This window comes from Apodemus sylvaticus, chromosome 1 (assembly GCF_947179515.1).
Source record: "Apodemus sylvaticus chromosome 1, mApoSyl1.1, whole genome shotgun sequence".
NCBI lineage: Eukaryota > Metazoa > Chordata > Mammalia > Rodentia > Muridae > Apodemus > Apodemus sylvaticus.
In genome coordinates this window covers 30,014,233-30,027,949 of record NC_067472.1, presented here as the reverse complement: position 1 = coordinate 30,027,949, position 13,717 = coordinate 30,014,233, and the positions used below count along the sequence as shown (strand labels likewise).

At 40.0% G+C, this 13,717-nt stretch overlaps 1 protein-coding gene across 1 annotated transcript in view; it reads right to left on the bottom strand.

The window, feature by feature from the left end:
* The window catches only part of Asah2 (N-acylsphingosine amidohydrolase 2), an 81,868-nt gene that overhangs the window by 29,247 nt on the left and 38,904 nt on the right, over positions 1-13,717 (bottom strand). Inside the window, exons 7-9 of the mRNA XM_052172564.1 lie at positions 8,544-8,664; positions 5,768-5,893; positions 2,653-2,739 (exon numbers count right to left, since the gene is read on the bottom strand). Coding sequence (XP_052028524.1) covers positions 2,653-2,739; positions 5,768-5,893; positions 8,544-8,664 — 334 coding nt within the window. The remainder of the gene's footprint in view (positions 1-2,652; positions 2,740-5,767; positions 5,894-8,543; positions 8,665-13,717) is intronic.

The following is a 13,717-nucleotide window of genomic DNA, read 5'->3' as shown; positions in this document are numbered from 1 at the left end:
TGTCTATTCATCCCCAAAAAGAACGTAACATGACACAGACCATGACATAAAAGCGGCAACCTCACACTTGCAGGAATGTGAGACTGTCGGCACCAGACTTGGTATAAAATGGTCCTCTCAGGATCCCTGAGTTCTCCAAGGACAGGAGTCAGGCAGTGTCACAAAGTCACACATCAGTCAATCTTTGACATTCTTGTTTTTTATCAAGCAAAGTGATTGTTTTCCAAGCGTGTGGGAAATGTAAGTTTAATACTTTTAAGAATATTCCCTACATGTGTACTCTTTGGTTAGTAGTTTAATCCCTGGAAACTCTGGGGATCTGGTTGGTTGATATTGTTGTTCTTCCTATGGGTTGCAAACCCCTTCAGCTTCTTCAGTCCTTTAACTCCAATGGTTGGCTGCGAGCATCTGTCTCTGTATTTGTTAGGCTCTGGCAGAGCCTCTCAGGAAACAGCTATATCAGGCTCCTGTCAGCAAGCACTTGTTGGCATCTGCAATAGTGTCTGGGTTTGATGTCTGTATGTGGGAATGATCCCCAGGTGGGGCAGTTTATGGATGACCTTTCCTTCAGTCTTTGCTCCACACTTCATATTTCCTCCCTTCAGTATTTTGTCCCTCCTTCAAAGGACTGAAGCACCCATGATTTGGTCTACTTTCACGTGGTCTGTGAATTGTATCTTTGGTATTCAAAGTTTTGGGGATAATACCCACTTATCAGTGAGTGCATACCATGTGTGTTCTTTTGTGACTGGGTTACCTCACTCAGGATGATATTTTCTAAATTCCATCCATTTGCCTAAGAATTTCATGAAGTCATTGTTTTTAGTAGCTGAGTAAATTGTGTAAATGTACCACATTTCCTGTATCCATTCCTCTGTTGAACAACTTTTAATTATGATAACTAAAGTTCAGTTGGTTACAGTCTTCCTCAAAGATAAAGAATACTTTATCAACTCTTCAGAAATCATTTGGAATGTAAACAAAGAATATAGAAAATAAAGATATATAATAAAAAAAAGAATATTCCTGCTTGTACATCTATGGCATACAATACAGGAAAATTCTATTTCAGCACAAGTACAGTGGCCTGATGCTTAGCCCACTTCTAAGACAGCTGAGTGCGGACTTTAAGATGAGCAACGGGAACCCCAGCTGCAGCCTGCCGTCCTGATAGCCAAGGGAGCTGTGCTTTGTTGAGAAGAGAATCCAGAATTGCTCTGCCCTAGGCTAAGGACAGAAACAAATTGCTGACAACAAAGTGTGTCATAGACATACCCCCCAAAAGAATCTGTAAATTTAGAATAATACCACATAATAATACTGATAATACCAGAGCAAATAAAAAGAGCCTATAGCAATTGGTCAGGTTGTGGTTATGGCTTTTATGCCTAATTGTTTTAAAAGGCACTTTTGTTCTTAATTGCTTCTGAAACATTTTAGAACTTAGAATTATTTAAATACAAGCAGGTGTGTGTGTGTATGTGTGTGTGTGTGTGTGTGTGTGTTTGCATATGTGTGTATGTGTGTTTCTCTGTGTATGTCTGTGTGTGTATATGTGTGTCTCTGTATGTGTACAAGCCATGAAAACAAGGGGATTTAATGTTATCAGGATCATATTGGTTAGAAGCTATTTCTCATTATTATCTCCCTGTGGGCAGCATTAAAGACAAAATTTAGCACAACACTGGGTAGATAACGTGTCTATCACACAAACGGGGTGGGGGGTGTTCAGTTCCATTCCTAGTATCCATGCAAAAGCCAAGTAGAGATGCTTCTATAACACTGCTATAACTCTAGGACTTGGAAGGCAAAGACAGAAGGATCCCTGGGGCTTGTCTCTGAAGGATCCCTGTCAGTCCAGGCAATTGATAAAGTTCCAAGTTCAGTGAGAGACGTCCCCCTCAGTTAACAAGGTGGAGAGCATTTAAGCCAGACACCCAACCTCAGTCTTGGCCCTCACATGCATGTGGACATATTCACACATGGGCATGCACCCTCATACCCCAAAGCATACATATACATATGTATACCTATACCTACATATACCATATACATGAAAAAAAAAGTTTAGGAGCAAGGGGAATGTGGAATCATTCATAGGAAGCTCATTTCACACTGGATACTTCCTTCAGCACAATTGTTTTGTTTGTTTTGCTTTAAAAGAAAGGTAGTGTGACCTTTGCCCTTTCAAATAAGCATACAAACTAATGGGAACTGTAGTGACTGAGATGTTCAGCTCAGCGTTATCACTGCAGGCCATGTTCAGAAGTGATCAGAGGATTGAGCCAGGCCATGACTGGAGAGCTTTCCGAGAATCTGGAAGAGACTGGTTCAGAGTGGGACCACATTAACTGAGCATTTAGTGTGTATCCGTCTCCGCATCCTGTGCTGTGCACTCCAGATTTCTAGCATCCTAAAATAGAACGTTTTTCCTGCCTGCTTGGTTTTAAATGCACTAAGCAGTCTGACCAGATCAGATAGAGTCCTGCATGGCTCCCAAGGGCAACCTCACAAACCAAAGTCTTTTAGACTTCCCGGCCAGGCTGAGCACTTTTGGTCTTCCTTGCAATTATGGACTTCCTACTAAATGATGTCTGCAGGTTTTAAAGAACAGCATGAAACAAGGCTGTAAAGCACTGGGCATGTGCCTACCTTGGCTTTCTGATAGATGCTCCGTCCTATAATTTGTGTGCTCTCAAACATATCTTGTCCAGGTCCGCTGGCCATGCACACGCTAGGCTGGAGGAAAGTGAGACAATATGATCCTTAGTGTGTGAGTGACGGCTTGAAGAAATAGAAAATTACATATGAAGCCAAGCAAATACATTTGCTAAGCTGATTCTAGCATTTCTCTTCAAGCATTGTCTTAATTTACAGCTAAGGCAAACATAACCACGCATGTATTCGGAGCAAGGAATGTTTTCAGATCGCATCGCTTCCAGTAACTTCCTTTTAAAATTAGGAAACAATGTCTCAGCTTGGTCGAGAGATTTGCTGTACATTGCGCAGGAACCAACTCTGACCTGGGATTGGAAGCTAGGCCATATCCTCTGTCACTGCCTATTTGTCTGCTTATGTTTCCTGGGACTCTTGCTCTGATTATTGTCTTACACAGAAACTCAATCAGATTACATTAGAACAATCAGCCATCCTCCTGGGAAGAAAATTGGCAACTCGAGCTCCATATCCTATTTCTTAGATCAGCAAAGCTCAAGATTGATCAAACACTTAAATCTGATAAATGTTACAAAGAATGTACGGAAGGAATAAACAGGTGAATAAATGTTACCATCTGGGAAATAAAAACAAAAACGACTTAAACATAAGAAAGAACAGGTTTGACACTCTAACATTTTAATCATCTATATAGGAGAGATAATATAACTAAGGTAGATAGAAAATTTCATAGAATGAGAAAATTTTGCAATCTTTATAACAAATATAACATATTAGGGACTTCAAGATTTTTCAGAGGGAAGAACACCTGCTTTTCTCTATGTAAAGTCAATGAACTCAATCTACTCATTTGTTACAGATCTGCCTTTGCCTCAACATGACCCATAATTGTTACCATCAACCACAGTGCCCACCAGCAGATGCCTGGCATGCACACATACTACAACAGTTTTCAGCTGTAAAGGGGTGGAATCCCTTCATTTGCAGTATTATGGATGAAATCAGAGGTCTTCTGTTACATGAAATAACCCACACTAACAAAAGCAAACATCACATATTCTCGCTTACTTGTAAAAGCTAGAAAGCTAATGTCATATAAGAATGGGAAGGAATGGTAGTCACTAAAGACCCAGGGAGAACAGAGAGGAACAGGCAGAGAGAAATGAGATAAGGGTACCAAAACAATGTTAGCCTGGATTCATTCTAGTTTCTGTAACACAGTAGGGCAACAACTGTTAACAATATATGCTATATTTAAACTAATGAGGAAGGTGCAAATTTTCTAACATATATAAACATAGGCAGATGTAGATACAATAAATTACTGTAATATAGATTGACCAAGTACTGTATCTAAATTTGAAAAATAAAAGTAAAAGAACATCCTTATTAATACCCTTCCACTTATCCATGCTGAGTTGGAGTTTCTCTTATTTGCAATAAAAAGCATCATAATGCATGTACTATGGACTACAGGTGGAACAGGTAATTCGTGTTCTGACTCTGTCTCTGCACCGCCTCTGTGTGTGTGTGTGTGTGTGTGTGTGTGTGTGTGTGTATAAATTCTCATTTAATATTAGGACATGTTCAACTTCATGGATGATGAAATGGAAATTTAAACTAGAGCTCACTCTTTGCGTATTATGTCATCAGAGAGTCCAAGAGTGGTATCCTTGACTTAAATGAAGGTTGGGGCCATAGTTGCTCACACATGGGTGATAGAAAAAGCCACTGAATCATTAGACAGACCAATTTGATAAACTACTATATATATTCTTTTGTAAGTGAGTTTACTTAACCATTTCATCATGAATTATGGAGTTAATAAGTACTCTTAAAATGTATTACAAATTAATTTAATTTCAATAAATAGAGGAAATGGACAAATGAAAAAAGGACATTTCTAGCTAAAAATACTAACATGCATACAATACAACTGTTAACCCCTGCTGCATATCAGGTAGAGTTGGAGAATAGAAACAGTGTAACAAAAGCAGCAACAGAATGGGGGTGCTTCACTAAAAATGGGAACCAGGAAGCTAGAGCTTCTGCTGCTGTGTGAAAGCTGAAACAGGCTCCTGGGAAAGAAAGTAAATAAATAAATGAGAGGACAACTTCAATGGCTAACCTCTAAAACTGGACACAGATGTAGATACAGAACAATTTCTGTATGGAACAATTATATGGAAAACTCAAATCCTAGCATCCATAAATAAATCATAAAACTCTTTCATGAATGCATAGACAAAGACAGGAAGAAGGGTGCGTGTAACAATCACTATGGATTAAGGAGAAAAATGGTACTCGATGTCTTACTTTCCTATTGCTAGGAAAAGTACCAGTACCACAGCCAAGGCAACTTATAAAAGAAAGACTTTAACTGGGTTTACAGTTTCTGTAGGAGTTCATGATAGTGAACTAAGGGCACAAATGTCAGTACGTGGAACAACAGCTGAGATCTCACATCTTAATGCACATGCAAGAGGCAGAGAAAGAGTCGGGAAACAGCATGAGTCTTTTGAAAACTCCAAGTCTACCCCCAGTGACACACCTCCTCCAACAAAGCCACACCTCCTGATCCTTCCCACATAGTTCCACCGACTGGAGACCAAACATCCATGCATATGAGCCTATGCGGACATTCAAATTAAACTACCACACTTAAAGACTTTCCATCTTTACTATTTCGTGTATCCATGTTATTTGATGTTTTAGAGAAAGACCAGTTTTTAATTTTAAGAGGAAAGAAAAGAAATAAAATCTTTTTTAAAAAATGTATAGGTTTACAATCTGTGAGAAATACCATAGCAGGCAGGTTTGGGTACAAACTCAAAAATAAAATATTTTAAAATTTTAAGCTACCCAGGTAAAAATATTTTAAGCTACCCAGGTTCAGGGAATTACACACAACCTCTACATTTGACATCATAATGGAAAAGTGTGACAAGCCACTTAAAATTCAGAGAAGCTGACTGGGTGCTTCAGAAGAGAGTAGAGACTAGAGACCAACAGGCCAGAATATATGCAGAAACACCTTTGCATGATATTGATGAATATTCAGGCATGAGGTAAGCATGCCCTCACTACCTACCCCACCATTTGGACAGGTGCTTTTATCGTTGTCACAAGACTCCCCTGTGTTGACACAATGTGGGCCAAGAATGTTGGGTGACACGTCTCCGAGATTTGACGAAGCAAACCCTGCTACGAACGGTCCCTGCCAAAATAAATTCATATTTTTCTTTAATAATGACTTCCCTTAGAAGTGCAAACATGCCATGCACTCATAAAACCTCTGTATGAACATGTGTATGCATAGATGCAGAAATCAAACACAGGTATCATTCCTCAGAAGCCATCCTCCTCATTCAGTTTTGGTTGGTTGGTTTTGAGACACAATCTCTCACAAACTTGTCATTTGTGGTTAGGTCATGGTGACCAACCAGTGAACCCCAGGGATCCACCTGCCATTGACTCTCCAATACTGAGATTACAAGCATGTCCAAAGCTTGGCTCAGATGCTGGGGATTCAACTCAGGTACAAGAAGCATTTTACTAACTGAATTATCTCTGATCCCTCAGGCAAAATCATATACACATAATTAAAATGATATACTATTTTCTGAGAAAAATTTTTATTTCTATAATGGCTCATGTTGCTATCAATATTATTATTACTGAAAATAATCCAATTATTGACAAAAGTTTTCAATGAATCCTCTCAAAAGCATACCTTTCTCTAACACAAACAATTTGATGTGAATGCAGAATACGTTAAGTTATAAAATGTGGAGCCATCCATCTAGTGTCTAAATGCTTTACCTGAAGCCCAGAAATATACTTGCCCTTGAAATTCACTTCCCTGACTTGCCTGCTGTGAGCAACTCTTTCCTTGAACCAGATTAGAGACACACCAGGTATTCATCTGAGCCCACCTTGTTTCCCAATAAACATTTCCAGTCTTCTTAGAAAAAGACATGGATCAGTGGTCTCCTAATGTATAAATGAGAACCTCTTTCCCCAAGTTGTATAATGGTACACACTTGAGATCTTGAAAGTTAAGAGACTAAAGATGGAGGATTATAAATTTAAGGTCAGTTTAGATGACATAGCAAGGCCTTCTCAAAAATAGAATAGAAAGAATCAGGAAGGAATGTAAGAAAGGAATGGAGGGAAGGAAAAAAGGACTGGGGAAGGCAGGAAAACAGGAAAACAGACTAAAATTAAATACAAGCTAATGAGAGAGAGGGGGAGAGAAAGAGAGAGAGGGGGGAGAGAAAAACAGAGAGGAGGGAGGAAGAGAGAGAGAGGGAGGGAGGGAGAGAGAGGGAGGGAGGGAGGGCGAGAGAGGGAGAGGGGGAGGGAGGGAGGGAGGGAGAGGGTTTTGTCTAAAAGAGCAGAATTTTTTAATGAAGCCACTGATATTATAGAATCTTCATTCTGCACTAGGGCCTTGGATTCTCATCACCTTTATTTCTCTGCATCTGATGCCTGCAACCAGTGGCCAAGCAGAACAGCGTCTTGACTCCCTTATCTATCTGTAGTCACTAGCTGCCCATAGTTTAGGAGGTTCCTATAGTAGGACAATTGGCTTCCTGATTTCTGATCTCATTATTAGGTAAGATTCAAGGTCACAGATGTCATGGATTAGGGCTGCTGTCAGCTTAGAATATTTTTTTAATGTATGTGGGTGTTTTGCCTGCATGTATATCCATGCACCATGTGCATATATGGTACCTATGGAGACCAGAAGAAAACATTGGATTCCCTTGGACTGGAGTTACAGAGAGCTATAAGCTACCATCTGAGTTCTCTGAATTGAGCCTGGGTCCTCTGGAAGAGCAACTAGTATTCTTAGCTGATGAGCCATATTTCCAGCCCTTTAGGCTTTATTGGAAAAATACCAGGTCAAGGTCCTTGGAAAGAATGTTTTATTTGGAACTTCTGTATCAATAAAAGGGTCTCATGGTCTGTCTCCATTCATGGTTTTACACCACTAAGAAGGTTAACATATTACTCTTATAGCACTAACAATTAAAGTTAATGTTAATGCAGTGTATCATACTGCATTACCAGCTTGATCAAATACTATTACATGCAACAAAAGATATAAAATGAATCTTTCTTATGTAATTGGTTGTAAATTTATGAAGGCTTCAATATAAGAAACATCTTCTGTGCAGAGAAAACTGTACCTTTATTATTGGAAACATTTTATTCCATACTGGGTGTAGATAAGTAGGTATGTAGGTAGATGAAAAATAGATGATGATAGACAGATAGATAGATAGAGGGAAAGATAGATAGATAGATAGATAGATAGATAGATAGATAGATAGATAGATAGATAGAGGGATAGATAGATAGATAGATAGATAGATAGATAGATAGATGGATGGATGGATGGATGGATGGATAGATGGATAGATAGATGGATAGAGGGATAGATAGATAGATAGATAGATAGATAGATAGATAGATAGATAGATAGATAGATAGATAGTAAGTAGATAAAAGATTGGATAGTGTGTGTGTTTGTGTGTGTGTGTGTGTGTGTGTGTGTGTGTGTGTGTGTGTGTGAGTATACACCTATGCACACAAGAATTTCCTATGAAGGCCAGAAGAAGGGGTCCGATCCCCTGGAACTGGAGTTGTAGGTAGCTGTGAGGCTCCTGATGGAGGTGCTGAGAACCAAGTCCTATCCTCCAGAACTGGATTTAACCACTCTTAACTATTTCTCCCAGCCAGGGAATTCTCTCCATGCAAGTATATTCATGGGGTCCAAGAATAAAGTGTTTATTCTTGACATCTGAATGTTCACTCCATTTGCTGAATCAAGATGAAGATTTCAGGATGTTCATTCTCACCTGTCCAGGAAGATAGCCTCTGTTCTTTTCTTGCTCAAAAAGGTAAGCTGCATAGCCCATATTGTCACTATTTACAAGGTGGTTGGTATTGTTCATGCTCACGGGGTGGATGGCAAACCAGCTGTTAAAGAAAAGAAATCTCCAAGTCAGTCGAGATCGCCTGAGGAGTGGGTCCAAGGTGAAGCCTTCTCTAAAGGATTAAGTCTTCTCCAGCAAATAAAAGTATTTTGTGAGACTGAACCACTACGTACTGTACTAATGAGGCACATGAAAGTGCCTTAAATTCTAAGCAGATCAGATAAAATTGCAAATAATAAACCCAGAAATTCTGATCATTTCCTTTAGAAAAAAATGCAGAATTCCATTTTCATGAATGTTGCCTCCTCATTTCCATAAAAGCATATACAGGTTCCAAGGGTGGTCAGTTATCAGACAATAATCCTAAATAATAGGATAGACATAGGCATTGTCCTTCAAGATAGACACAAAGATAATATTATTTAAATCACCCAATCCAATTCAGTAGACACTTACTAAGCATTAGCTGTACGCCAAGTGCAGAATAAATGAAGGTTTCTCTCTGAATCTCACAGAAGACAGAGATGGGGGGGGGTGGAATGGTCTTAATATCATATGACAAATGCTATAAAAAATGCTTATAAAGGCTTTTCAGACCAACAATGACTACTAATTAATTTGAAGGGCATTTCAGGGATAGAAACCGCAGAATAAGTATATGAAGGCTTCCGAGAGGATATTCTGCATAATTCAGCCTGTCCTCGTGCATAATAATACCTTGCTTAAATACAGAGCCATACCATTTACAAACGAATTACACATCTGTTACTTTATTTCACAATGCTGTTAGGCTGTTTGCCTTCAACTACATAGGTGACACAGAATCAAAATGATGACCGATATATCATTGCAGTCTAGTGTCCTACAACAGCTTGCCTGGAGGCCTTAAAAATTATAAATCGAACCTTCACATAGATGAAAGAAGCTGTTGTTGTGGTTTCAATGTGAAATTTTTCCCAGAGTCCTGGGTTTGAAAACATACTTCCTAACTGATGGTGCTGTTTGGGGGGGAATTATGCAACTCTTCAGATATGGGGCCTGGCTCACACACTATAGCCACTATAGGCCAATAGGCACCTGGCTTGAAGCCCTTAACTCCTGTTCTGCATGACATGAGGCCACATCTGTCCACTGCTATCCATACTTCAGTGACTTCCCTGCCATGATGTACTGTACTCTGTCTAACCATGAGCAAAATAAATTGTTCCTTAAGATCTTTCCTTCAGGCATTTTGTCAAAGTAATGCAGAAAGTTAGCGAATACAGGTATCTCCTGGAAGCAAAGCAATGAAACAGAAACCAAAAAGTTCAAGTAAAGAGAAATGCTGATCAACGTGTCCATTTCTGTACCAATACCATGCAGTTATCACTATTGCTATGTAGTAAAGCTTGAGATCAGGGATGGTGATTCCCCCAGCCATTCTTTTATTGTTAAGAATTATTTTTGCATGTGGAACCAAGGTGACAGGGTCCAGGCAGGCCTTGTGCCCGCTGCCACTGATCTTCGCTGGCCAAGCGGTGGCAGATTTACAGTGCCTTTCACCGCACAGAAGCTACTTCAGAACTCTGCCTCCTGCCAGTCAGTTACGAGAGACTCTCCGCCATCTTGGACCTCAGGCTCCAGAGAAATCAGACAGACTGAGGTACGCAAATATATCCCAAGGCCAACATCTCAGGGGTCTAAGCCCGATGGGCGTGGCCTACACCTGGGCCCATGGCTGTTCGGGGAGTCATTGGTGTGCAAACCCGGCCAGGAGGTTGTTTGCCCAGCCAGTGATCACGCCACCATTTTGACTACTACGGGACGCCAGAGAGTTCTAGCAGGCAAAGTCAGCTAAGAGTCATAGCCCGAGGCTAACATAGCTGGGGTCTAAGCTGGACAGGCCTTGGACTGACCCCAAGACCTGGGCTGCTTCGTGGGAGGTTGTTAGCCTAGCAGACTCTCCTGGCACTTTCAGTGCTCACACTCCATGATCCTGGCCACCAGACAGAACCAATTAACGGTCATAGGCCGAGGGGAACTTTGCTTGGGCCTTAGCCTGCCAGGTTTTTGCCTAGACTCAGGGTCTCAGCAGCTAGGCTAGCCTTGTGTGCATCAACCCGTTTAGGAGATTGGCTGCCCAGCAGAGTGACCAACACTCAGAAAAGGTCCCGCAGCATAGACCATCAGCACTCACTGAAGGTGCAAACGGGCTCCATCTGGTTCACACAGACAACCTGAGGCAAAGCACACTAGGGCTCCAAGGGCACCCAAGAGGAGGACAGCACATCAGCATTCTGTAACAGGGGAAACCCAGCCACCCAGTGTTGCAGAAATAGCCCTACAGCTTCACGGGAGGCACAAACACCAGCCAGAGAGAGACCAACTAACGCCAGAGATAACAAGATGGCAAAGGGCAAACGCAGGAATGCTCCTAACAGAAATCTAGGCAATATGGCAGCGTCTGAACCAAACTCTCCAACATCAAGAAATTCAGGAGAATAAGGCTCAAGAGATAGAAGCCAATAAAGAAGAAACACACACACATACAAAAAAAAAATTAAAGAAATGCATGAGAAAGTGAGACAAACAGCAGAAGTCATGAAAGAGGAAACACAAAAATCTCTTAAAGAATTACAGGAAAACACTAACAAGCAAGTGAAGAAGCTAAGCAAGACCGTCCAGGATCTAAAATCAGAAGTAGAAACAACTAAGAAATCACAAAGAGAGACAACTTTGGATATAGAAAAAAATGAGAAGAAATCAGGGGCCATAGATGCAAATATGAACAACAGAATACAAGAGGTGGAAGAAAGAATCTCAGAGGCCAAAGATACCATAGAAACCATTGACTCAACAGTCAAAGAAAATGCAAAATGCAAAAAGCTTGTATCCCAGAACATCCAGGAAATCCAGGACACAATGAGAAGACCAAACCTAAGGATTATAGGAATAGATGAGAGTGAAGATTTACAGCTGAAAGGGCCAGCAAATATCTTCAACAAAATTATGGAAGAAAACTTTCCCAACTTAAAGAGAGAGATGCCCATGAATATAAAAGAAGCCTACAGAACTCCAAACGGACTGGATCTGAGCAGAAATACCTCTCATCACATAATAATCAAAACCCCAAATGTACTAAACAAAGAAAGAATATTAAAGGCAGCAAGAGAAAAAGGCCAAGTAACATATAAAGGAAAACCTATCAGAATCATACCAGACTTCTCACCAGAGACCATGAAAGCTAGAAGATCCTGGGCAGATCTCATGCAGACTCTAAGAGAACACAAATGTCAGCCAAGACTACTATACCCAGCAAAACTCTCAATCACAATAGATGGAGAAACCAAGATATTCCATGACAAAGCCAAATTACACAATAGTTTTCTACAAACCCAGCCCACAAAGAATAATAGGAGGAAAACTCCAATACAAGGAGGGAAACGATACCCTGGAAAAAGCAAGATAGTTGCTTCTTTCATCAAACCCAAAAGAAGATAACCACTCAAATATAAAAATAACATAAAAAATGACAGGAAGGAATAATCACTATTCCTTAATATCTCTTAATGTCAATGGACTCAACTCCCCCAAAAAAAAGACATAGACTAACAGACTGGATAAGGAAACAGGACCCTACATTTTGCTGCATACAGGAAACACACCTAAATGTCAAAGACAAAAACTACCTTAGAGTAAAAGGCTGAAAGACAATTTTACAAGCCAATGGTCTCAGGAAACAAGCCAGAGTAGCCATTCTAATATCAGATAAAATTGACTTTCAACCCAAAGTCATCAAAAGAGATACAGAAGGACAGTTCTTTCTGGTCAAAGGAAAAATCCACCAAGAAGAACTTTCAATTCTGAACATCTATGCACCAAATGCAAGGGCACCCTCATTCGTAAAAGAAACATTACTAAAGCTCAAAGCACACATTGCACCTAACACAATAATTGTGGGTGACCTCAAGACTCCACTCTCCTCAATGGACCGATCAGGAAAACAGAAACTAAACAAGGACACAATAAAACTAATTGAAACTTTGGACCAATTGGACTTGACTGATATTTATAGAACATTTCACCCCAAAACAAAAGAATATACCTTTTTCTCAGCACCTCATGGTACCTTCTCCAAAATTGACCATATAATTGGTCACAAGACAGACCTCAACAAATATAAAAAGATCAAACTAATCTCATGCCTCCTATCAGATTACTATGGAGTAAGAGTGGTCTTCAGTAGCAACAAAAACAACAGAAAGCCCACATACACATGGAAGCCAAACAATACTCTACTCAATGGCACCTTGGCCAAAGAAGAATTAAAGAAATCAGAGACTTTTTAGAATTTAATGAAAATGAAGGCACAACATACCCAAATCTTTGGGACACAATGAAAGCAGTGCTAAGAGGAAAACTCATAGCCCTGAGTGCCTCCAAAAAGAAAATGGAGAGTGCATACACTAGCAGCTTAACAATGCACCTGAAAGCCCTGGAACAAAAAGAAGCCAATTCCCCCAGGAGGAGCAGAAGATAGGAAATCATCAAACTCAGGGCTGAAATCAGTCAACAGGAAACAAAGAAAACCATACAAAGAATAAACGAATCCAAGAGCTGGTTCTTTGAGAAAATCAACATGATAGATAAACCCTTAGCCAGACTGACCAAAGGGTACAGAGAAAGTATCCAAATTAACAAAATTAGAAATGAAATTGGGGATATAACAACAGAAACTGAGGAAATTCAAAAAGTCATCAGATCCTACTACAAAAGCCTATACTCAACACAACTGGAGAATCTGGAGGAAATGGACAATTTCCTAGACAGATACCAAATACCAAAATTAAATCAGGACCAAATAGATCATCTAAACAGTCACATAACCCCTAAAGTAATAGAAGGGGTCATAGAAAGCCTTCCAACCAAAAAAAGCAGAGGACCAGATGGCTTCAGTGCAGAATTCTATCAGACCTTCAAAGAAGACCTAACACCAATACTCTTCAAACTATTCCACAAACTAGAAACAGAAGGAACACTACCCAATTCCTTCTACAAAGCCACAATTACGCTGATACCAAAACCACACAAAGATCCAACAAAGTAAGAGAACTTCA